This window comes from Coffea arabica, chromosome 2c, assembly GCF_036785885.1.
Source record: "Coffea arabica cultivar ET-39 chromosome 2c, Coffea Arabica ET-39 HiFi, whole genome shotgun sequence".
Classification (NCBI taxonomy): Eukaryota; Viridiplantae; Streptophyta; class Magnoliopsida; order Gentianales; family Rubiaceae; genus Coffea; species Coffea arabica.
Genome location: NC_092312.1, coordinates 44,463,146 through 44,489,693, shown reverse-complemented (window position 1 = coordinate 44,489,693; position 26,548 = coordinate 44,463,146). Strand labels below are relative to the sequence as shown.

Sequence of the window (26,548 nt, the reverse complement as noted above, 5' to 3'; positions counted from 1 at the left end):
TCACATTGTGTGAAAAAGAAAAGAAAAGAATTTCAAGAAAAGACTTACTTCATAATAGGCACAGCCATGAAGTCTTCACCTCGTTGGTACACCGCAACCACAGATTGATGGTTCTATCATGGCAATTTCAATTAAATCTAGTAATTGGAAGAATTGAAGGAGATTGAAGAAGAAGAGCTGCTGGTCCCTTACATTTTGGTCAACATTGGAGGGATATATCATTTTTACCCTTTAAAAATTAGTCACGTGATGTTCCCATGATTAATTTCGTCAAAAAATCGAATGAAAAAGCAAAAGGACCAAAATTGATCTTTCATTTTTTTAGGGATTAAAATTACTTTTTTTTCATTTTAAGGGATTAATTTTCATATCAGTGACATGTGAGAGACGATTAATGCAATTTTCCCTTATGGCATGGTCTGCACATGTCTTGCTCCCATGAAGTGCCAGACATGCACTACCTTCGAAGTTTGCTGGAAAAATTAGGACCAGTAGGCATTCTGGTATATCTAGAGAACAATGGAAGAACGACCATGAAGGCCTTGATAGATAGCATAGTGATTTTAGTAGAAGTGTATAGAGATACTAGAACTATCCGGATTTCTCTAGGCTACTCCTAGAGCTTTTTGCATAAAAGTCTTTTGGGACTGGAGTTGTGTAGAATGTTGTAGAGGTTCATCATTGTATATATGGTAGAATTCTCTAGAACCATCTAGGGCTTGAGGGCGTAACCAATTGGGAACTTAGAACCACTTGCAACACAAGCTTCCAAATTCTCTAAACATTCCTTTTTCTAGCCTCCAAACTTTTTGGGTGTTCGATCTTACACTTCCGCATCTCTTTGGAGAAAGGGTGAGAACTAGCATTTTGTTAGTGCCGCACGGACTTTGTGAGTTGGTAACAAGCAACCATGTCACTTGGAACTTGTGGTTGTTTGTTTACTTCAATGAATTGATTAGATTTTTTTTCAATAAAACAAATAAAAAAATGAATGAATAATCTGTAGAACAAGAGTAATTATGTTGCTTAACTAAAAATAAATCGAATATTACTTTTTTCAACAAAGCAGAGGTGATGCTTTAATAAAAACAAAAAGTCATCACTTTTTGCCTCACAAACCTAAAAGTCAACGAGGAGATGTTAGCTTCCTTTTTTTCTTCTTTTTAAAAAAAAAACTATTGTTATAGTAGTAAAATGGAGTATGTCACTTTAAATTATATTATTATTCAAATAATTGCAATACTTTTTATCTAAATAATATTATTACTTTCTACTTCTAGCAAAGAAAAAAATAGATAGTGCTGCATGTGTCCCCATTGAATTTTATTTCTATTTCCACCACTGATATACGTTAATATTATGTTTAGAGATATCAGCCATGATTACTAAAGGGGTAATTGAATCTCCCTCTGCATTACTGATGACAGTAACATGTAAGTTTTTTTTTTTTCTAAAGCATGTTTGAATCTAATATTTCGTAGTCCCTATATTGGTAAGAACAAGAAAGGATTGTTAGTTTTTGCACCACACATTCAAGAACAACCAATATTGTACACATAACCCAAATTAATTGAAGCGAAAGGAACATAAGCAGTCTCAATATGCATTTACTGGCAAAGCAAAACCAACGTTGAACAGGCCAAAACATCCTTGTTGAATTGATGAGATTGTACAATTAGCATTAATAACTTTTTTCACATGTTCAAGATGAGGATACGGGGCGGGAACGGTCATCAGATTGACCGTTCCCAAGCGGTCTCCTCACATTTAGAAAGGAAAGGCGAGAAATGAACCACGTCAGCAGCCTTCAGTAGACGTCCAAAACGACGTCGTTTCAATATAAATGAAGGGAAAAAAAATAGATGACGGCGTTGACCGTAACGGACCGTCAGTACCAATGGCAAGCAAAGTCCCGCCTAAAATGAAACGTTCCCAAGAAGAGTCCCACTTACACTCCCTCCCAAAAGAAGCAGTTGCTGAAATTAACAAATGTAAAAAAATAGGGCAAGATTGGAGTGGAGAAACTAAAAGAGGAAACTAGAAGACGGGCAACAAAGTGCGACATTGCCAAAAGTTGTGGAACAGTGGCATCCTTGAAGGAAAATAAAAGCCAGAAGAAGGAAGAAGTGGTGGCGGAAGGACAAGTTTTTGGTGATTGGAATTTAATAAAAGAAGAAGAAAGTTGAAACCAAGTTTGAAAGTGGAAGATCATGGGATTCGAAAGTAGTGAACGACCACAAATCTGTCAGGTAAAACATGAGGAAGCCTAGAATGATATAGTAATGCATGTAATTTGACCAATAAGTGGAAAAATCTTACTTTCTGGATGTTGTTGGTGTACACTATGATGATTGTATACATGCATGATTTTATGTATAGTAATTGATAAGTGCAGCGTGATAGGAGTATTACGTGTTAGCCTTTGATCGTCGAAACAGGATAGTGGGAAAGGAGGGGAAAATATTGTGGCACAACCGCTTGAGAAAATGTGTGCATGGGTTTGGGAGGGAGTTCGTAGGTGTAAAAATTTGGTCTACGTTATAATTACTATATGCTGAGTAGATGTACAATGTGTTGAGTGTGTGATACACTACGTTATCAAATAGTCACAAGATAATTCAGTGAAGGATGGGTCATACAGCATGTTGGCTAAAAATTATGTTATGGTTTGTGAGAAAAAAGTGACATAGAGAAACATTGATATGGTGTGTTAAGTGTAAAGTATTAACATAAGAAATGTTAGTTTGGGATGGGTATGTTGTATTTGATATTTCAAATCTATATGTCTAGTGTAGCAGTTGATGTGCATGAACACAATGTTGGCTAAGTCTTACTTTTTGTGGACTAACAGGCACAGAGAAGAAATAGAGTACAAATGTTAGTGTAAAATTGGTATGTCGTATTTTGATCTTCATTACTGTATGTGTATTATATTAGTTCAAGTGCATGAACACAATGTTAGATAAGTCATACATGTTGTCCTTTAACTGTTACATGGTTTGGATTAACAGGTACAGGACAGAAAGAGAACAGAAATGTTAGATTGAAAATGGAATGTGGTATTTGGGACTGCAGTGATGTATGTTTATTGTAATAGTTGTTGTACATGAACAAAGTGTTGGATAAGTGTTACATGGTGTGGATTAACAAGTACAAAGAAGAAACAGAATAGAAATGTTAGTGTGTAATTGGTATGACGTATTTGAGACTTCGTTGGTGTATGTTTACTGCATTCGTTGCTATACATAAACACAATGTTGGATAACTGTTACATGTTGTGGATTAACAGGAATAGGACACAAATAGAACAGAATTGATATTTTGAAATTTATATGTCGTATTTGGGTCATCATTGGTATATGTTTATTGTATTAGTTCGTGTGCATGAATACAATGTTCCATAAGTGTTGTTGTAGATTAATAGGCACAGAGAAGAAATAGAGTAGAAATTTTAGTGTCAAATTGGTATGTCGTTTCTGGATGTTCATTAGTATATGTCTATTCTATTAGTTCACGTGTATGAACACAATATTCGATAAGTCTTACATGTTGTTGGATAACTATTACATGGTGTGGATTAACAGGAATAGGACAGAAAGAAAAGAGAAAGGTTAGATTGAAATTGGAATGTCGTATGTGGGACTACATTGATGTATGTTTATTGTATTAGTTCTTGTGTATGAACAAAGTGTTGGATAAGTGTTACATGGTGTTGGATAACTGTTACATGGTATGGATTAACAAGCACAGGCCAGAAAAAGAAGAGAAATGTTAGGTTGAAATTGAAATTTGCTTCCATTTGAAACTGCATTGATGTATGTTAATTGTATTAGTTCTTTTGCATCAACAAAGTGTTGGAAAAGTGTTACATGGTGTTGGATAACTGTTACATGGTGTGGATTAACAGGCATAGGCCAGAAAGAGAAGAGAAATGTTAGATTGAAATTGAAATTTGCTTCCATTTGAAACTGCATTGATGTATATTAATTGTATTAGTTCTTGTTCATGTTCACGGTTATATTGGATAAGTGTTACATGGTGTGGATTAACAAGTACAGAGAAAAAATAGAGTAGAAAAGTTAGTGCATAATTGGTATGTCGTATTTGAGACTTCGTTGGTATATATTTATTGTATTCATTGCTATGCATAAATAGGATGGCACGGATAAGAAGCAAAAGACGGAACAAGAGTTTAGACGAAAATGAAGGAATAGAGGCAGCGGGGACAAGTGAAGTCAGACAACCAGTTCCACCGCTAAATCCGTGGATGAAATTTAGGTAATGTTGGTGTTTATTAAAAATAATAATGATGAGTAGAATGCACAGTTAATTGGTTAATATTGAATGTGTGTAGGAAGGAGTATCAAAGCACCGTTCCAGCGAAAGGCATTAAGATAACAGAGGTACGCATAAGAACTAAATAAAACATTAATTTGGAAAGTTGGTGCGCAGTAAAACTAATCAACACAATCAGAAAAGGGTTAATATCATAAACCTCCCTCTTGGTTTCTTCGAATCACACCTAGCACCCTCCATGTTATCAAAATCACACTTAGCACCACTGGAATGATAATTTTGGTGTCATTGTCAGCTTCTCTATTTGAAAATAGTAGTAAAAAATGAAGTATAGGAGAGAGATTTTATTTTTGTTCCACTTTTATCCATAACCCAAAATGAGTATACTTCGTAGTAGCAAAACAGGTATAAATCTTGATTTTTAGTATACGTAAATGATCATATAATAAATAATAGGATAGTATCAGGGTTGTAATCGGATTTGTATGAAACTGTAACCGAATTTGTTGTTTTGTAGACCATGGAGTATGACGATATGTATCGTTTGGAGAGATGGTAGGTAAATAAGGTTGTTAGATCAATTATCCTTGAACAGGGTAACACGTTTTAAACATTTTGTAATTTTGTGTAACACGTTAGTGTACATATGGGTCCAATATGTAATAATCGTATCTCTTATGATAGGTTTTACGGATTGTTCAATTAGAGTTATAATTTGTATAAAAATATAACATAATTCAGAATAGTTATCAAAAATTTATTAAAAGAATTTTCTAATTTTTTTTACCTATTTTGGTATGCAGTTTTGTTCTTAGTTTTGTAGTGAAGTATTGGTCTCCGTATACTGCATAGATTATTTTTAAATTATGGCCATTCAACTTTAGTTGTGGTATAACATTATTTATTCGGATTTCTTTTTGCCTCTGAATGAGTTAAGGTTATTTGTGGCATGGGGTAGATGTTGGTGATTTTTGAATAATTTGTTATGTTTTGATTAGGATAATCTGTCACATCCTACTGCCAAGGGCGCTAGGTGTGATAACATTAACTTGAAGGGTGTTAGATGTGATTAGAACAAAAGTCAGGGGAGGAATTATACTATTAACCCATTAAAAAATGATGATGACATTGGGAATGATTAACGATTATATGCATCCAATGCAGTATAATAAAATGGTCAAAGCAGCATATGATAAATTGAGCGAGGAAGAAGTACAGAAGCGAAAAGAGAACTATTGGAAACAAAAAGAGGAGTACAAGAGAGAAATGGCGCGGCTTGGAAAGACTATACCGCCAATAAAGCAGTATAAGGTAAGCACAAAGCATGGATGAAGTTTAGGTTGGTATGTGATAATCTGTGTATGACTAACTAAGTTTTTTGCTTGAACTTGATTATAGAATCCGAAGTACACTATTCGTTGTTCACCAAATCAAATGGTTTGGTTAGCATCGAACATTGATGAAACAAAAAAATAGCAAATCAGAGATATGGGGTTTGGAGGGCTGCTGGAAATACAGTGTCGCTCCATTCCGAATGGCATAGGAACCTGGCTGGTAGACAATTTTAATCCTACACTAAGCAGCTTTCAGCTACATGGAGATGGTGTGCTACCCCTAACAGCAAAAGACATCGGTTTCATCCTTGGAATCCCAAATGATGGCCCCTTACCAGTTGAAGATGCTGATAGCAGTGAGGGTGAAGATTCTGGACCAAGTCGCCGAACATACAAATGGAAAGAGTTGCCGGAGGAGTTAGTATCCATGAGCAGTGGGGACGAGTTCAAGCGACTATTTGTTGCATTTGCTTGTGGATGTCTATTGGCTCCAACTACACGGGCTGAGCATAAAATCCGGCTATGGGGTTGCACGAAGGTGGTTACTGAGGTGGTCTCATTAAACTGGGCAGAGTACGTTAGAAATGTACTATGCAATAGGATATTAGAAGTGCAGAAGAAAAGCGGAAAGCAGCACCAATATGTTGGGGGCTGCATCTTTGTTCTACTGGTAAGTTTAGTTACACGTTATTAATTGTCAGTAAGTCATTTAACTAGTAGGGGATGCAATGATTTTGAAATTTTAATTAGGCACATGAAGGTTGTTTATGCAACGTACATATTATGATATGATAAGTGAGTATGAAGGACGGGAAAGAGGATTGTCGAACAAACGGGACATTAGATATAAATAAAATTTTGAAATTCGTGATACATATATTATTTGCAAATGATATAAATGATGAGTCAGTCACCAATTGGATTGCAGGTGCATTACCTCGATCGAGTGACAATACTAAAGCATAGAGTGACTCGAGTTACACCAAGAGCAAAGGCATGGACAGATGCTTTAATTTCCCAGCGGGATGCATTGGAGATCGACAATCTCGGAGGTTATGGAAAAGGAAAACTAGTAAGAGAGATAATTATTTTTTTGCTTGGATACGTATTGTAACTTACTAGTTCATATGTATAAGACACACATACCATGTACTTATGAAATGATGGTTTGACTTTATTTTCGTAGATTGGGGCGCATGAAGAGGAAGAGGCTGAATCAGGTGCACAGATAAATGAACTACCCCCTGAGCTAGTTGGAATAATGATGGACAGCGGTCATCATGACATTGCTGTAAGCTGCCTAACTTTCTTAGAAGAAAGTTGATTCTGTAATGTTGTTGCTTAAGAGCAAATGTTATGCATTTATACTGATGTTTTTGTAAGCAGCCAAACCTACGTAACTGGGGAAAGTTTTCTTGTCCAATACAATCATGATAAATCTTCCATGACCGCATACAATCATTTTGCGTTTGCTATGCATAACATACAAAAATAGGAAAGTTTGTTGTAAGTGGAGTTTGGGACAAATAAGTACACCCATTCGTTTATTAAGCTTTATAAAAGGTGGCAACATTTTTCAAATGCCGGTCACAAATAACACTATTGTTGCGATCTAATCTACATACATTTTTTGCATAGAACAGATCGTGTCGTATTTTCCATATTCTATGACAGAAAAGAGCAGTGAAAAAAATTCTCGCATATTATTCATGCAAAATATAAATGTAACTATCATAACCTCATTCGATTCGAGTGGCAAATACAGCTTAAGACATTTTCATGTATAATTGGATATTCATAACTTAGTCATGACAAATATTTCACCAATTGAAAGTGAAAAGGCAGATTTAGTGAGATCCACGAGGAAGTAATACACATCAATGCATAATTTTCTATTCATCTGTTCTGGATTAAGTCGAAACGAGCTATTCATTATGGTTTGTTAATGTATAAACAGGCTGAGCTTTCAGAAGTGTACAGTATGACAGTGAGTTGTCAAAGAAGGATATTAAAGATTGCAGAAATATTGTGTTCTCATCCTAGGGCCAAAGCAGCAGCAACAGAGGTCGTTTCAAAGGAAAAGCAGGAACAGAGGCTGTCTGATTCAGAGCAAATACATCTTGATATGGAAAGTGAAGATCATTCGGAATATGAATCGGCTGAGGATGGAAAGGACTCCAAAGATCTCGATGACGGTGATAGTGAAAAAGAACAAGATGCCGGTGGTACTGCCGATGACATTGGGACGTCAAGCAGATCAATAGATGAGACTGAACCAACAAATCGGCAATCAATAGGGCAGAAGACGGTTGAAAAAGAGCAAAGTGGGAGAACTAGTGATGGAAAAGAGGCAGAAAATGATGGTATCACAGGTGATGGGAAGGACATTTCATTTAGTAGAGACAAGGCAAATGATACCCCACCAATTGGCCAACCTGATTCACGAGGCGTTGAAGTACATACTGACCATATAACAAGCATTTCTGACCACATTACGGATGAAGCCACACAACATATGCAGCATGATTGCTCAACAAGTCCCATACGAATTGAGCATCCTTTTGATGGGCCAAACACACCGAGAAGGTTGCGGTCTTATAGTCGCAAAAGGAAAGGTTAGTAAATTTGGTGGCTGTCAAGAATTTGATATACGAATCTTCACGAATTTGATATTTTCTGATGTATTGATATCTTCAGCAGATGTTGAAGATGAGAATGAGGGGAGACCAACTCGGGCAACGAAGAAAAGCTGCATGCTACGGTCAGCCGAGTACCTTCTGCCTTCACACCTAACAGTCAGCACGTACGATAAAAGGATCGCTGCATTCGCGTGGGAGGTAGATCAGAATCCCAAGTAAGGTTCCAACGTGTTTATAATACGATTATAAGGTTATGTTACAGCCACTTAAGAATTTATAGTTGCTACTATTTGTTAAGTGCATCTCTCCAGTCCATTCCTAATGAATTCATGCATCTTTTGAGATTAACTACATGTCCCTCTCCTTCGATTTAATTATTTCTTAGTCACCAAGTTAAGACTAACAAAATGTACTTCTTGTTAGGTGTTAGTTACTTGATTATTTATACATGTGGAATGGAGTTTAGATATAGAATACTCAAATGTTACTTTTGAGAATGTTAGACGAATTCTTGAACCCATAATCACGAAAAAATAGCAAAGTCGTGAGTGAGTTTCAGTCGTTTTAGCCACGAGGATGTAAGAAATAGGACCTGAAGTTATGAAAAGGAGGGTGTGTAAGACTTTTTCTGAAATTTTTTGAAATCGCAAGGGAGGAGAGTGAGACTGTCAAAAGCGGAATGAGGGTATCTGAAATTATCCTTTTTATAAATAGTCAGTCATTTCTTGCATGTTGCCTTTGAATTTTTATGCTCTCCCAATTAGAATTAAAGTTGGTTTGCAGTGGCATCACTTCTTCTTAGAAGACGGTTGTAAAATTTCTCCCAAATTACGTATCTTTTACTACTTGATTATAATGAAGAAGTAGAAGAATGTAGTAAAATTTCTCCAGCCTAGGGGATGCATGGTTTATTAGTGCTACTATTTGTTGGCTGAAACTGAGTGTAACAACTTGATAAAGCATTTACATTTTTGTAACTCATGGTTGATAAGAACTGGCAAATTTAAATAGCGCCTCCTTTTGTCTCGTATAATGGCAGGGAGACTCTCATTCAAATGTTTCAACTTTCTCTCACACGAGATGACCTCAGGACTCTTTGTGATGGCATGCATGTCTCGACTCGGGTTAGGCATATTTGACACATAAGACAAATAATACATTGTGTTGGTTTGGTAAGGTAAAGTGATAGGTTTTTGAAATGGCAGTAACTAAATCAATTCTGTCACTGTGTTGTGAACAAGCAGGTCATGGACATGTTTGCCCGGCATGTCAACTGGGGCGGGGCGACTAGCAGAACCAGTAGAGTCAAACGATATATTGTCGAGCCTATAGCAGTTGTAAGCATTAAAATTGTTGTTGGCTAATGGCAAGTTATTCATTAAACCATTATGAAAATTTCGCACAAATACATGTTGTAATCTTATAGTAATTGTGAAAATCACCTTTAACACTTATATTCCCTTGTACTGATTATTAACAGGATGGCATCTTGAATCTTCGAAAATTCGATGCACAGTCGGATGACATCCTAACTGCTAAGCTTATGAAGTTGTTCAAGATCCGCGGCCCGGATAATACGGCTGATCCTTCCAAGTGTCAGTTGGTATGGACATTATCTTATCGTAACTATTGCCGAATTTGTATTTATTGGCAAGTTATTAGTAAACTGCTCTATTATGGTAGTTTACCATTGAAAAATTGTTTTGCTCTGCATCAGATTCTAGTCCCTGTCTGCGTAGATAGTTACTGGTTCGTGTACTCCTTTCATGTCACACATCACGTAGTCCATCTGCTAGACCCTGACCCACAACAAGCAAAAAGCAAAGATATTACAGTTCTAAAGCGCTTGGTATGATTGTTTATGGGAATAGTTCATTGATTTTTATCATATGTTGAGTTACTTGACCGTGTTTCGTGCAGCAACGTGGCCTCGGACTGATAATGGCAGCTAAATTTGGGATGAAAATTGACTTTGCAAGTTTCAAACTCGAAGTTGCTGATGTCCCTCATCAGTCACCCGATAGTTGGTATAATATCGGATCTTCCATGACCTTTTCCCCGATACCTTATCACTGCAATGGTGTACTACCATCACCTTACTATATTATCCTTATTTTGAGAAGATTCATGTTGATCTGACCAGGTTCGATAGTGGAGTTTTCACGATGACCTTTCTTGAACACTGGAGTGGAAGATTGGCTATGCGAATTACAAAGGTGTGGTCACGTTTTGTAACTATCTTTGTACGTACTTGTGACAATAAAACGATTAATAAATACCTTAATCATGGTGCTGATTATCAGAGGTGAAATTGTGGCAGGAAAATATTACGAAGTATCGAATGCTGTACACTGCACGGCTTTGTAGTTCGGAGCATAATACAAAGTTTGTAGAAACTATTGCAGCCACGTTTGGGAGTAAATAGTAAATGGTTGCATTTATTAGTCTTCAACAGGGATGTAAATTCTTGTTTCTGCTATGCATAATAGCAAAGGATATTTTTTGAAATAGTTACTGGTTTTGTTTTTCTGGACACATTAGCACCAATATTTGCAGCTACTTGTAATTTAAGTTAGGTTTTGAGTTGTCACTAGAATATTGTCAGTAATAACATTAGCCGAACATTAATTGTTTTAAATCTGTCTCCGATTACTTTTTGTTAACTACTTGTAATACCGGCACTACTAAGATTATGGACAATAAAGAGCAATGGCAAAATTCTTGACTTATTAGAAACACGTTATGACACTTATAGAGATGCTCGTTCTTATCGTTTTCATGCTTTGTACGCAAGGATTATTAATTGACATGGATTGGTATATATCTGCTTTCGTAGTTGAAAGTGTGTTACATAGAATACATAAAAAGTTACACATAGTGCTTTTGTATAAGACATCTTGAATCTTGCGCAAGTTTATAACTTCCACCTCATCTCACTTTATATTAGTCAGACTGGTAATAAATTGCATCAAATAGGAGGTAGATACTAGTTTTGGTCATTTTCAACAACGCGTAACTTTGGTTACACACGGTGTAATTTTGTTTGCACCACGTGTAACTTTAATACAAAATTTTGTGGGTCCCACACACGATGCGAATATCGATGTGCAAATTGTGATCTGGATCGTACAATTTATTGCGGCCAAATTATGGCCATTAACAGCTCAGGAGAGGTTATTACAATCACCGCTCCTGCCCCGTTTCCAGTATTTAATATACTGACCCCTGTTGCAAAACTTCTCGTCTAACCCCACTTTACTATTAGTCCCATTTCATACTCTCTTTTTATTGACATTGGACCAAACCTCAAACTGTAATGGTTACCTTAACAATTAGTTGCATGTATACTATAGCAGAAGAATCACCCATTTTTTTTAGGGAAATGGGACAGGGAACCGTCCCTGCACGGTTAATGGTCCAGATTTCCCCTCAAAAATTTGTGCGGCTGAGATAACAAGATGTAACTCGATTTTCGCGCCATGTGTGGATCCCACAAAAATTTGCTCTAAAGTTACGCGACGTGCAAAAATAGTTACACAATGTACAAAGAAAGTTACGCGCAATTGATAATGACCAAAACTGACCGGGACGGTTGCACCTGCAACCGTCCGTGCCCCGAGTCCTTTCAGATATTTAGAGCTGAGGTTTCTGACAGTCTCACAGGGGACCCCTATGATATTTCAAAAATATCATAAACCTCCCCTGCCAGAAATTTAGGTCCCATTTCTTACATTATCATGGCCAAAAAGACTTAAATACCCTCACAAGTTAGCTAATATTTCGTGATTATCAGCACAAATTTGGTAAAGTTAGTTATAAACACAATTAATCTAATTAAAAATAAATTAGAACCTTTAACCAATATAAAAACAGGCAAGTAACTAACATGTAACATAATATACATGTTTGTAAACTTATTGTACCTCATAGATCACCCCGAGTAAAGGTGTTTATAGATAAATCAGTATTAGTCATATAGATAAAGGGTTAATATCAGAAACTCCCTTGAGATTTCTTCTAATCACATCTACCACCCCCCATATTTTTGAAATCACACTTAGCACCCCTGGAATGACAATTTTGGTATCTTGTCAGCCCCTCTATTTGAAAATGATAGTAAAAAATGAATTGTAGGAGAGAGACTTTATTTTTGTTCTACTTTTACCCAAAGCCCAAAATGATTAGTGAATTTTAGAAGATAAAAATAGAAATAAATAGGCATATGATATTAATTTAGAAGCTGAGGGTGTAAAAGTGTAATAAAAAGAATGTTATAACTAATTATCAGAGATTATACCTTAATATAGAGATGCATAACTAATTATGGACCTGGGGCCGGAACGGTTGCACTCCGGAAGCTTGTATGCATTTTGCATACAGTGTAGCATCATTTGTGCAGGTTGTAACACTAGAACAACAGCGAGTAGTTATACTACCTTTAACAGCAGTAACCGTCCCACACGGTGTAACATCATTTCTACAGGTTGTAACACTAGAACAACAGCGAGTAATTATACTACCTTTAACAGCAGTAACCGTCCCACACTGTGTAACATCATTTGTACACGTTGTAACACTAGAACAACCGCAAGTAATTATACTACTTTTAACAGCAGTAACCGTCCCACACGGTGTAACATCATTTGTACACGTTGTAACACTAGAACAACAACGAATAATTATACGACCTTTAACGGTAGTAACCGTCCTTGCCCCTTCTCTACTAATTACATAGTCCATGATACTAAATCTTATCAGTCTAGTAACATGATACGTAAGCCTTATATTGCAATCCAATTCTGAACAAAAACACCATCTACAGCTAGTTGTTTAGATGGTGAGGATTGCAATGCACAAAACTATACACAAGTAGTTGTAAGATTAGGCAAACAGCACCATAAGTGGCAGGAAATAAAAATCAGATGCACATTGCACCACTTATCAAAAAATTGTCCACAAAAGCTAACATTGCTTCAGTATTGCTGGGAGCTAAGAAGACTAGTACCTAAACTACTTCAGATACCAAAAGCAAGGATTGCGGGGAACCTTTAGCACTCTCAAAACTTCATAGGGAAACTGCTGGTAATAGTGTTAGAGGCCACTATTGCAGCAGTGTTAATGCTAACAGAAGTTATAGTATGTCAAGTGCAATGGCACAAACAAGAGAAGAGGAAAGGTTCATCACATATTAACTAGTTATAGTATCACTAGTTGTAATATCAGTAGTTTTAACTAGATAAGACGAAAAACTGTCGATTGCAAATTCATTAGTTGTAATGAATTGTAACTTATGGATAACTGGTTGTAACTCAACATGTACATGGAGTAATCAAAATTTGTTGCATTTTAAATATTAGTTACCCTACTTTCAAATTACTTGTCCCAACGAATTATCATGTTCTTCTGCGAAACTGTTACTTATTATGTGGTTATGTGGAACCAAGCCAAGCCGTCAATTGTAAGTTCTTTTCTGTACTGAAGGAGTAATACCTATTGAAGTGCCTGTAATACTATCTGAAGGCGGGTCGTCAATTGTAAGTTATTTTCTATTGTAAAATTGTGACTTCAATTTTCTACCAACTTTATAATTTTCTAACAAATTTATACAACCCAATACAAACTATTGATGACTACTAACACTACATGCGATTACAATTGTAATCCACTTGTCCAAATTTGAAAAGAGGGTCCATCAATGTTGCCTGTACAACCTCGTCAATAAGTTGTAACAGCTTATTAACTGCTTGTAATGTACATATGCAGCATTCTCAGGTTGGGACAATCACTTAATGTCTCGTTCAAAAAGTATAGTTACACATCATTTATCAACCTCATTTTCGGGGGAGGTGACATCAACGCGTAATTGCAATCCCTGGGTGTTATTTCTTCCCTGAAATGTGTAATGATGGCAAATCAGCAAATATTTTTAATGAAACAAACGATTAATGATATACGATGTCCAAGTCTTCAATTAATAACATTACATAAATATTAGCTGTAACGATAAAAGTTTGTCACCTGAGGTGATGGTACAAATACATGATATGCATCAACATCACAGTGTGTTGAAATTGCCCCACGCTCCTCCTGCATTATATAGTATAAGTAATCTACTGTCAACAAATCATTACCAGTGCTTATATTGCTCACTTATAAAGTCAAATTAGACTAGACATTATAACAAAAATGATATATCAGACCATTAAGACATCTCTGACGGAGTTATGCTTGGAAAAAATAGAAAATCTGGGATGCATCCATTCAGTAGGGACACTTGCAGGAGGCCCCTGATTAGCCAAACGGTGGACCTTGAAATAATAAAAAATTATATGTTATTAAAGCGAACATACGTTAACTACATGAAAGAAAAAAGGTAATTTGACAGCCTTCGGGCGCCCACCATTACAATTAAAGAAAAAAAGGTAGCTCTACTACACGAACAACAAAGTCTTTATTTTAACTACTAAATGTATGCATACCATTTGACTTTCATCGATATCGGGAGCAACAGCATTTGGAGGGCCATTCACTGTCTGGCTCATTGAATGCGTCTACGAGTTTCGTATGGGCCAAATCAGTATATAAGACAAATAAAATAGGTATATCAGAAGGGATGACGGCCGTAACAACATTATCACATAATGTAACATCAATGTAACTATTTATGCTGTTAGAAACATCCAAATAAAAGCAAGAATCATGTCCATTTTATACTAACCGAAACAGAGTCAGTAGATGAACGGCATCCCATAAACATGTATTCCTCAAATGAAACCGATGTCGGCTCCGATTCTGAGACCTACAGTATTGACACGGCAATAATATTATTTCATAATGAATGGTACCTAAACTTTAGTTAATAGTATAACGATAACTTAGTTTTAGCATAAATGTTCCCCAAGTACCAAAATTTGATCCATACCGTAGTCTGTGTAGTCCTTGATAATCTAGATTTTCTTTTCACTCTGTCAAATTCATCGACCCAACTTCGCATCACTCTACTTTTTTTCCCACCGCCTCGTTTTTTAATGCCTCTTACGACTACTGCCTCCCCCATTTCATTCACAATTTCAACTTTATCCCGTTCCTCCATATTCAGATTTTTTTGATTTTGCAAAGGTTGCTCTTCGCTTTCTGAGAGAAGGAGTTCAACTCTCTTTGCCAAATCGGATATGACAGTGATTGCTACTTTGCTGGTGTCCTCCGACATTGCTGCTCGAGTTGCGACCTTAATCATGGCTGGAGCGAGCTCCCGATAACGAGTTGAAATCATTATTTTAGGATCAGCCACAACTTCCCGTCTTCGCCGATCAAAACATTCTCCAGCCCGAGCTCTTTTTGTCCATCGTCTCTTAATGTATTCAGGAGGAATTATTTTTATGCCCACAGTATCAAACACCTTCAACGCGTGCCCACATAAAATGCCTTCATTCTCGTATTTTTTGCAACTACAACGTACACTTAGATCATTCCGATTGAATACCACTATTCTTTCAGGTCCTCCATCATACCTCATGACCGCAAACTCCACAATCATCGCTGCATCTTGTTGTCTCAATATAATCATAGCTGTTGACTCGCCATATTCATTTTGGAATGCAACAAATACGGTTGGTGAATACGTCTCTGATGCATGCACAAGTATAGGTGTTTGCCTTAACCCGACCATAGGGAGATTTTGCCTCATTTCATATTCTGCGATCAGTTCATTATGTCTCTTTTCATCAACCACCCGATTGAAATGTCTAAAGAACTGCACAAGGTCATGATCCAGTTTCAAATGATTTTTAATTGCTGCATTTAGGCTTTCGCTAAGTTGGGTGCTTCGCATTCCCGCGGTCCATCTTTCTTTCATCATGCACCTTGCCCATTTATCACGAATTCTATACAACCCGGAGAGCCATTCATTATTTTCAAGATTGTGTTTCTTCACCATCGCTTCCCACACCCTATTGAATTGTTCCACTTCTTCAAACTCATACATGCATGCACCAAACATGTATGGAAGATCACTATTTTCCTTGTAGTGATTGCCAAGATGTTTCATGAAATTACTCCTTATGTGAAACGTACATAGACCGTGAAATGTTTCAGGCATAACAACTGAAAGAGCGGCTGCCATGGCATGATCTTGGTCGGTTAGTATGGTACTTGGACGCTTTCCGCACATTGCTTCTAGAAATGTACCAAACACCTATTTGAAAGAATCTATAGTCTCATCATACATAAGGGCAGCACCAAATATCACAATTTGCCTATGTTGGTTAAAACCCACAAACACTCCAAGTGGCCGGTATTCTTTATTTGTTTTGTAAGTTGTGTCGAATGTGACTACGTCTCCAAAAAATTTGTAATCAATTAACATTCCTGCATCAGCCCAAAAGATATTCGTTATCTGTTCTTCACAGTCCAGCTGTACGGCATGAAAAAACGATGGATTCTCGAGTGTTTGCTCTTGAAAATAATTCAGCATGCTACCTGTTTCTCCATATTTCAAACTCCTTTCCCGTCGAGTACGAAGATATCGTTTCAGGTCTTCCCGAGTATATCCCACATTTTCCATCCCACCTGCCTCCTTTCCCATAAGCTCATGGCTCTGTTTCAATGAAAGCCCAGCGTCCTCGCTTATTTCAGCTTGGAATCCTTGAGCCTCGGTCACTTTTCTTTGTGATGGTATCATGTGCGCACATTGAGCAATGTGCAACTCATGGTTATGCTCTAAGACAAGGTCATGCACATAGTACTTCATTGTTCCTCTAAACAACACGATAACCATTTTAGCTCCACACCCTGTTTTCGTCGGCGCTCGTGTCCTCTTTGGCATCACATCACCTTCGTACTTGCGTTTCACACCTTCCTTGCAGCAACTATATCTTCTAGACGTGGTCACGCCGTCTTTGTCTTTATTCAGATAGTCTTTACGTACACTAAAACCCATTTTAAAGGCATATTTGTTGTAAAACTTGTACGCATCCTCTTCGCTGTTGAACTCCATTCCTAACTCAGGGGTCCTATCTTCTGCCAATTTGCTGCAATCCATTGCTTCTGATCCTGCCAATTATGCATCAAACATCCTAATTTGTAACACTTCATGAATAGTATGTACATAAACGACAACATAAATATATATTACCATTCATAATGTGTTATGAATCACACAGTACTCGTATACCAAATCCTATTATTATACTTATTAATATGATTAAAGATTCATATCACCTTATTTTGACTCTAAGACAACGGCATTATCTATGTACAAATACAACTCCATGTACACTAACTTATACAGACTGTAATGTATTGGTCACACGATGTAAGTCTATTTTAACTGTATGTACATCTACGCTAGTGATTATATTTTTATTCTAGGTTTTTTAGCTCACTGGACCTTATGTCATTCGTTAATGACAACCGCATAAGCCAACTCCATATTTTCTACTATTTCTACATTTTGAGGGCCAAACAAGTACTTTCTACTCATTGTAATATATTTCTTACATCATGTAATTTACTTACAACACAAGGTTCACCCATTTATTATTCACATATATGTCTTTTTCTCTGTTTCATCTCATTCTGATCTGCGCCTCCATTTTATACACACTGCATGGCCAGGAGAGGGACAAACTAATATTGCTCCATGAGCATGGACCAACTACTACATGCACAATGATTCATATCAATTGTAATACGGTGCCTATAACATGTAACTAATTTACAACTTTGCTTCTAGAACCCATTTTAAATAGTCTTTGCGTATACTAAAATCCATTTTAAAGGCATATTTATTGTAAAACTTGTACGCATCTTCTTCACTATTGACCTCCATTCCTAACTCAAGAGTCCCATCTTCTGCTAATTTGCTACAATCTATTACTCCTGCTCCTACCAATTATATATCAAACACCATAATTTACAACAGTTCATGAATAATATGTACATAAACGACAACATAAGTGTATATTACCATTCATAATGTGTTATGTTACACACATTACTTGTATACTAAATCCTATTACTACTCCCAATCGATATGATTAATGTTATACAAATACTCGTATACCAAATCCTATTATACTCTAAGACAACGGCATTATGTATGTACAATACAACTCCGTGTACATTAGGTTATACGTACTGTAATGTGTTGGTCACATGATGTAAATATATTTTAACTGTATGTTTATCCACTCGGGTGATTATATTTAGATTCTAGGTACTTTGTTTCACTGGACCTTATGTCATTCGTCAATGACAACCGCCGAAACCAACTCCGCATTTTCTACTATTTCTATATTTTGAGGGCCAAACAAGCATTTTCTACTCATTGTAATATATTTATTACATCATGTAATTTACTTACAATACCAAGTACACCCATTTATTATTCACATAGGTCGGTCTTTTCCTCTACTTCACCTCATTCAACTCTGTACCTCTATTTTACACACACCGTATGGTCAGGAGAGAGGGGCAAACTAAGATTGTGTCATGAGCATGGACCAACTGCTGGATGCATAATGATTCATATCACTTATAATACAGTGCCTATAACCTGTAACTAATTTACAACAGGATGTACATTCATTCACTTGTTAAATATGACTTTATTTTTCTCATCTTTCCCTAATTCCGCTTTACTTGAATACATGCCCCTGGGTCTTTCGATAACTACTATTTCATTATAATCCATCACTAAAAAGCTGAATGCTCGCATACACACAGATACGGTACAACTTTACTATTCTTCTATCATCTTCATATGATGTCTTTAATAAATCTAATTTCATCATTAATTTAACATATGTGCATTTGGGTGACAAATGATTGGCCATAGTTAGTTACATGGTTCAGTCACATTACCTTGGTATTGTAAATATGCTCTAGGTTTCACCAAACTCAGATAGCGCAACTGCTTCTGCTATTAAGTTGAAGGATAAAATCTGGTGTTTTATGAGATGCTGAATTTCCTCTGTTTGCCTCTACCTTGCCGCCGGCCTTGTAAGCATTTAAATGGATACAACATTTGCTGACCCAGTATCCGAAGTCTCTTCTTAGTTTCTCGATAACACTCTACCTTGCCGCCTGCCTTGTAAGCATTTAAGTGGATACAACATTTGCTGACCCAATATCCAAAGTCTCTTCTTAGTTTCTCGGTAACACTCTACCTTGCCGCTTGCCTTGTAAGCATTTAAGTGGATACAACATTTGCTGACCTAGTCTCCGAAGTCTCTTCTCCGTTTCTCGGTAACACTCTCGGACAGAAACTGAGATGAGAAAAGAGTTTTCTAACAAAAGAAAACTGAGATAAGAGTTTTCTGTCAACTCCCTACCTTCAGGCGTAGCATGCCAAAACTCTTCCCTCAATTTTGTTTTCTGCGGCTATTTCAAAATTTCAACTTGTTTTTCAAAATTTCAATTCTACCGTTTGCTCCATCTGATTCCGTTTGGAAGTCAAAATTTTTTAATTTCGAACGGCGTCGTTTTTGCTCTTTCTTAAGCCTTCCTGACGTGGATCATTTTTCTCCTCATGTTTTTGCCTGTGAGAGGACCGTTCAGGAGCGGTCCTTAAGGACCGCTCCTGCCCCGTATCCTCAAGATGATGGAAGAGTATGCTTTTCGTCCTACCCACAGCGAAATTTGGAATTACTTGTCACGCCAAAAATTGCTGCTGTCGTGCAAGAAAACAAAATTTCCAGAGAAGTTTGTAGCTGGCTAAATGGGTTTAAGATGTGATAATAAATCAGTAGTTGCCCACAAAACCTAGAATTAAATATTAAATGGGAACTGGGAAAGAGACCACACTGTGCATAACAGACAAAAAGAACAGAATGTAAGTAACAATTATTTAGAAATTCCACTATTTGTGTCTGGGAAACACCTATTCTTCACATTCTCTGAAAACTTTTGGTGCCCTTAGACTTGTTCTGTAATGAATGTATGTACATCCCAATATTCCAAAATTTCCCACCCGTCTCTCTTTCTCACTCTCAACGTGCACGGCACATGCAGAAAAATCTGAGTGGTAGCATGATACTAATGATAGATATTGGTCGCTCGAGAGAGGCAATCGGCTATCATACAAAGTAAATGGAGTACAGTCTGGTCTCAAGTACTCTATGATATTCATACAATAGGTCCACCAACAATCCCCTACGTTTTTTCTTTACATGGTAGGGACTTATTATTATTATTATTATTATTATTATTATTTCCATTTCCGTCTAATGATTTTCCATATGTGCATATTTTTTGATTAAATAATTTATCTGAGCACTGCTTTATGGACTTAAACAATTAGGATAGCGAAACTTGGGAGAAATTCTACTTTTCCACCAATTGAGTATCCATTTAAGTAAATTCAGTTATTTAATTACTCAGAAGATTATAGTATCTCAATTTAAAAATCGAATTATATGATATCAAACTACGGATTGTACCTTGTTTTATCAAAGAAATAATAACCGTGCCATTCGTAAGTTAACCTATACTAAAAGAGAATGCTAACTGGTTCAAGAAGGATCCCATCTATAGTCTATAGATAAGAGTACATTACTATGCTCACTTAATTTAAGTGATTTGAACTCTTAGCCTAGATTCTTCGGGAAAAAAAAAATCTCCTGGCCTAGAGTCAAAACTACATCTTATGTTTTGTGTGACTGGTAGGTTTTTTTTTAGCAAAATCTCTCATTTACACTCTACGAACCATTTAGCTCATTCTTCCTCGCATCAATGAATGTTAGTTAACGCTATTTTTTAAATAAATGCCAGATAAGCTACTCATCTCATGTAGCATCAAAGTGCTCAGTCAATCCACTTTTTTAATCTAAATTCTGAAAAGCATCCTAATTAACCACCCCCGTCACCTACTTCCTTGCTATATATATGCACATCATTGGGCACCCTCCCCCTGTATAGCACTGAACCAATTTGACTCAAGGCTAGAAAGAAGCCATGAGACCTGCTTTCCTCCACCCTCTGCAAGCCGCCCTTCTAGCACTATCCTTTCTGTTCCTCTCTTTGGCCCAAGGGCTGAGTCTCAAGTCATGTACCACACCTGACCAAGGCTCAACCCTCCAGGTCTACCATGTCTACAGCCAATGCTCCCCATTTAAGCCGAAAACACCTCTCTCGTGGGAAGAGAGTGTTCTCCAAATGCAGTCAAAGGACGAAGCAAGGCTTCTTTTTCTATCCAGTCTTGTAGCAGGCAGGTCTGTGGTGCCTGTTGCTTCTGGGAGGCAGATCACGCAAAGTCCAACTTATATTGTAAGGGTTAAAGTTGGGACACCAGCCCAAACCTTGCTTGTGGCTATGGATACTAGCAATGATGCTGGCTGGGTACCCTGCAATGGTTGTGTAGGATGTGGTTCTACAGTGTTTGAGTCAACTAAGTCTACCACTTTCAAAAATGTTGGTTGCGGGAGCGCTCAGTGCCAACAGGTACGCTCATGCCTATAGCTATAGTTGTGTAGATTCTGTAGAATGAGCTTCTACATAAGTCCTTAATAATTTTGCCCCCTCAATAATGACCAAGTCATTTTTTTTTTTGTGACAAACCATTCACGCTGTTCACGGTGTGCGATATCAGCTCGAATTTTGTTGAGAATAGAAAATAATGAGGAGGGAAATGTAAGCCAAATCCTAGTACAAGAGCATAAATGCAAAAAATAAACAAGAATCTACTCTTTTACGATATAAGACCTAGTAAGAGTGGGAAAGCTAATGCTATCTACCAGCTGATTCTTAGTTCACTATTTATTTATTTTTTAAGAGGTACAAGCTAATTCTTCTTTTTATCCTTTTTTTTTTTTGTTTCTTATCTTCATTTCCGATACTTGTATTCTCTTCTACTTGAAATCACAACCCCAATACTGCTCTTCTGCATGTTGCCTAATTAATATAATTACGTTGGTTAGCTTTCGCAAAAGTATATTGAAACAATAAAAGTTCTTGATATATAGCTATCATGCTCTGTCCGTGGCATGGGGCCTGAAGATAATTGATAGAGATGCTTTGAATGTATTTTGGACTTTCCTTCTTGTCCAGATGGTAAATAACAATTTATGCATACTCGCACCAAGAAAAGGAAAAAGAAAGAAAAAAATGGCTTATGTCTAGGACCCATAATAACTCAATCACAAAAGTTGGTCAATTTTAGGATAATGAAAGTAACTCAATCACAGCATATGCTGGATGAAGACTATCCTTATTGAGGAAATATTTCACCTTTTTTTTCTTATTTTTATCTTGAATTTGTGTATCAATTTGCTTTCAAAACAAATCCAGATTCAAAAAAAAAATGGTATGTTGACTTGTGGAAAATGTGAACCAATTAATGTTGAATATTGATTTGAGTCCCATTTTAGATGGTTTTGTTCCTGTCCATTTATTATCATCACTTTTTTTTGGAATAAAGCAAAGCGGTCATTGTTGTTCTCACATTATAGTATTATACTTAACAAATTTGACAATTAGATAACCTTTAATGAAAATTTTATAAAGTGCCTTTATGGAAAATTCTTAACATTTATAACTGCTGCTAAATGTTGTGGTGTCGTGAAGGCACCAAGGTACCACGTTACATGTGGTAAGTTTAGTTATTTAAGATGTAAATTCTGTTAAGATAGTAGATGAATTTGCGATATCTTACCATTAGTATGGCGAGATTTAGTACTTACATACCTTTCAAAGGGTGCATAGTACAACTCTCACTGAAAATTAATCGAAACAGCTAATCATTTGACTGGAAATTTTGGATCCAAAAGTAAAATTGATAGACAAACTTAAAGACGAGAGAAGAATAGATAAGCATGAAAACATTAGGCGGGGTAAAAAAAAAAAAAGAAAAAAGAACTAGACAAGCTACTATCAGACTTTTGACTGGGGTAAAAACTTTAATGGTGTCTTTTCCCTATTTGGTCTTTCCAGGGCCTCAGATAACAATGGCCACTGATTGCGCTAGTTTGTTACTGTGATCTGAGTGCTCTCCCCAAAAATCTCAACTGAGATCTCACAAGGAGCTGAACTTGCCTAATTAAAGTAAGGGTTATTTATTCATTAGATACTAGTTAAGAAATAATTCAAGTGTTAAATTTTAGAAAATTAAAGTTAACTAAAAAAAGTGTATAAATATAAGAAAAAATAATAATTACAAATATGTATATTCACATGATAAATAAGATGTGATTAAAATATTTTAATGAGTGTTTAATGAGGTAAAAATACCTTTAAAATAAACACGCAAGTATTCTACCTAGACTTAATTAAGAACTAATAACTTTAGAGGGATACCCCTTTTAAAATGTTTATACTGCTTTAGGTAATGATAGCCATTGATCGAACTAGTCGTTTGTTACTGTGATCTCAGTGCAGTCCCACAGGAAATCTCCACTGAGATCTAATAATTAAATTTCTTCAACTCCTTTTCGTTTTGTTGTCTTCTTTATGAACCAAAAGTTTGATTCCTTTTTGACAAGAAAGTCCAGGTGCATGATGTAGATTCTGATCTCACTCATCACGGCCTAGCAAAGTTCTCAGGTGCTCAACTTGCCCAATTAAAGTAAAGGCACAATATATTTTGCGGACTTTTCCTTTTAATTGATAAATCTGGTATACAGGAGACGGATGTCAATTATATAAATTCCTTTAATTGATCATAAAATATGTTTGCCATATAAAACATGTATTCTTATTTAAATGTAAGACAATAGTTCTTCATAAATTGTAATCGTGGAAAAACTATTGGAGAAGTTGGAAATTTAACTTTTTTCAAGAGTCACTAGATGACTATGATTTTTTGTATGATTCTCCTAATAGACTCCCAATATTCCGAAGAAAGTGTGAAATTTAATTTCATCAGCAATTGCTCCATTATTTGCAAGAAATTATCATCTAATCGAGGGTATCGATCTGTGGGGTTCCAATAATTCTTGTTACATAACATTGATGCCAAGTTTGTGTACGAGCTTCGACCTTATTCTCGATTGTTTTAGATTTTGTAATTGTAAAAAATGTTATAGAGAATAATCAAAATCAGAGAAAATTACTTTCTGATTGATTATGAATTTTAACTTTTTTAACTATTAAAGAATCTATAATCTAAATATAAAAACAAATGAGAATATCATATAAATTGATCATAAAAATGCAGAATTTATAATTAACTAAAACAATCAACTGCCAACAAGCCTTCAGAATACAAGAAAACACAATTTTCAAGGGATTTTGTGGGCTTCAGCTTCCTATTAATCAATTCGCTGTATTTCATTTTCAGGTACCCGGTCCAAGCTGCTTAGGCAGTATCTGTAGCTTCAATCTAACATACGGTGGATCCACCATAGCAGCAAACCTCTCACAAGACACCATAAGACTAGCTGCTGACCCTGTTCCCAACTATACCTTTGGTTGCATCCAGAAGGCTACCGGCAGCTCGGTGCCTCCTCAGGGTCTTTTAGGCCTAGGAAGGGGTCCGTTATCGCTATTGTCTCAAACCCAAAATCTATATCAATCCACGTTCTCTTATTGCTTGCCCAGTTTCAGGTCTCTGAACTTCTCCGGATCGCTTCGATTGGGACCTAATAGCCAGCCTAAGAATATCAAATACACGCAATTGCTGAGAAACCCAAGAAGGTCATCGCTTTACTATGTGAACTTGATCGGAATTAAGGTCGGACGGCGAGTGGTGGGCATACCTGCTGAGGCATTGGCCTTCAATCCCACTACTGGAGCTGGCACAGTAATTGATTCTGGTACGTGCTTACTTTTTGCATTAACGTTGTCTTTGCTTGTATTTTTGGTGGTGTTCTTTTAAGCACCCTAGTATGGTCCTTATCACTGGTTAACGGTTGAATTTGGAATGGTGGGGCCAAAATATCCCGGGATCGTAATTAATCCTTTGATTTTTGACTTTTAAAAGGTTTTGGACCAGTAAGTGGGTTGTCCAGCTTAAGTTTGTCCAGCAAATGAGGGTTAATTCTACTTTGCACATTTCAATTATGTTTTGATTTTCATTTTTAAACTCTAAACCGGGATACTTTAGTACCCTAATTATATATGGATGCCCATTTTTTGTCCCTAAACTCTTTTCTTTTCTCTAATTTAGGGATTTTCTCATTTCACAGTTTAATCTCTTTTTTTTTTTTTAATACTGCTCACTTGACTAGCGTTCCGAAGGTTTTGGGGTTTCTATTATAATTGTGCTGAATTAGAATGGCTTTTATAGTTTACGGACTAAAATACTTGAATTTATAGTTTAAGGATCAAAGTGATAATTGAGATATAGTTGAGAGGCGCAAAATGGAATTAACCCAACAAATAATCATGTTCGTATCCACTGACTTGGGAATTTCAATCAACTTCTTGCCACAAACAATCGAGGCGTTTAGTGGCCTAGGTTATTCAAAGGCTGATTTAACTCATATTAATTACTTGTTGCATCCATGCAGGCACTGTCTTCACCAGGCTAGTCCAACCAGCCTACATTGCCGTTAGAGATGAGTTCAGGAGGAGAATGGGCAATGCAGTAGTGTCGTCGCTAGGCGGCTTCGATACATGTTACACTGTTCCGGTGACGGTGCCAACTCTAACCTTCATGTTTTCGGGCATGAATGTGACCCTACCTCAGGATAATTTCTTAATCCACAGCACTGCAGGCAGCATCACGTGCTTAGCCATGGCTGAAGCTCCTACTAACGTAAATTCTGTGCTGAATGTGATTGCAAACCTGCAACAACAGAACCATAGGATTCTTTTTGACGTGCCCAACTCAAGACTTGGTGTTGCACGTGAGACTTGTACCTGATTTTCTTGGTGTTTTAGTTTATCCGGGGAACCATAGCTGTTTCTTTACCTTCGGATTCTGTGTCTTGTTGTATTAGTAATAACCAAGATAGCACGAGTTAAATCTCCTGCTGATGTTGGTAAAATTTGATTTCAGTTTTTTATGTTTGTCTTTAAAAAAAAAAAAAATTGTTTGTGCTTGTGTCTTTCTTGGCGACAAAAACTTGAACTTTTGAATCTGATGATAAAAAAAAAAAAAAAAATTGATGGCTCATGTGTCCTGTTTAGCATGTAATGTCAATTCTTATCGAAGTATAATTTAATACTATCCAACTAGTCACGGGGTCCTGTAATGCAGTTGTCCTTACTTTTCGTCATCATCTGAGGATTCTTACATTTCATCACTTTAGCAGGCCGTACATGTTCACGAGCTTCCTGCTGCAGAAATTGGTGGTGGAGGAAAAAAATGAAAGAAAATAAAAAAGTGGCAGTGGGGTATTC

The 26,548-nt window shown here is 36.5% G+C and overlaps 2 protein-coding genes across 2 annotated transcripts; one reads left to right on the top strand and one right to left on the bottom strand.

Moving 5' to 3' along the window:
- Positions 1–16,463: 16,463 nt before the first annotated feature.
- Positions 16,464–17,309, bottom strand: LOC113724375 (protein FAR1-RELATED SEQUENCE 5-like). Its single transcript, XM_027247281.2, has one exon. It carries the CDS (start codon positions 17,307–17,309, stop codon positions 16,464–16,466), a length of 846 nt encoding a protein of 281 aa, XP_027103082.2.
- Positions 17,310–21,165: 3,856 nt separating this feature from the next.
- Positions 21,166–26,321, top strand: LOC113727326 (aspartyl protease AED3). The gene is made up of 3 exons (XM_027251424.2): positions 21,166–21,709; positions 24,543–25,017; positions 25,714–26,321. The coding sequence occupies exons 1-3, from the start codon at positions 21,224–21,226 to the stop codon at positions 26,067–26,069; spliced, it is 1,317 nt and encodes a 438-aa protein (XP_027107225.1). The 5' UTR covers positions 21,166–21,223; the 3' UTR covers positions 26,070–26,321.
- Positions 26,322–26,548: the final 227 nt, after the last annotated feature.

What these genes read in the sequence shown, in the direction of transcription:
- LOC113724375 (XM_027247281.2), bottom strand. Translation starts at nt 17,309, where the DNA reads ATGGATTGCAGCAAATTGGCAGAAGATAGGACCCCTGAGTTAGGAATG.
- LOC113727326 (XM_027251424.2), top strand. Translation starts at nt 21,224, where the DNA reads ATGAGACCTGCTTTCCTCCACCCTCTGCAAGCCGCCCTTCTAGCACTA. An exon ending in GGAGCGCTCAGTGCCAACAG is followed by an intron (nt 21,710 to 24,542) that starts GTACGCTCATGC and finishes TTTCATTTTCAG; the next exon opens with GTACCCGGTCCAAGCTGCTT. An exon ending in TGGCACAGTAATTGATTCTG is followed by an intron (nt 25,018 to 25,713) that starts GTACGTGCTTAC and finishes GCATCCATGCAG; the next exon opens with GCACTGTCTTCACCAGGCTA.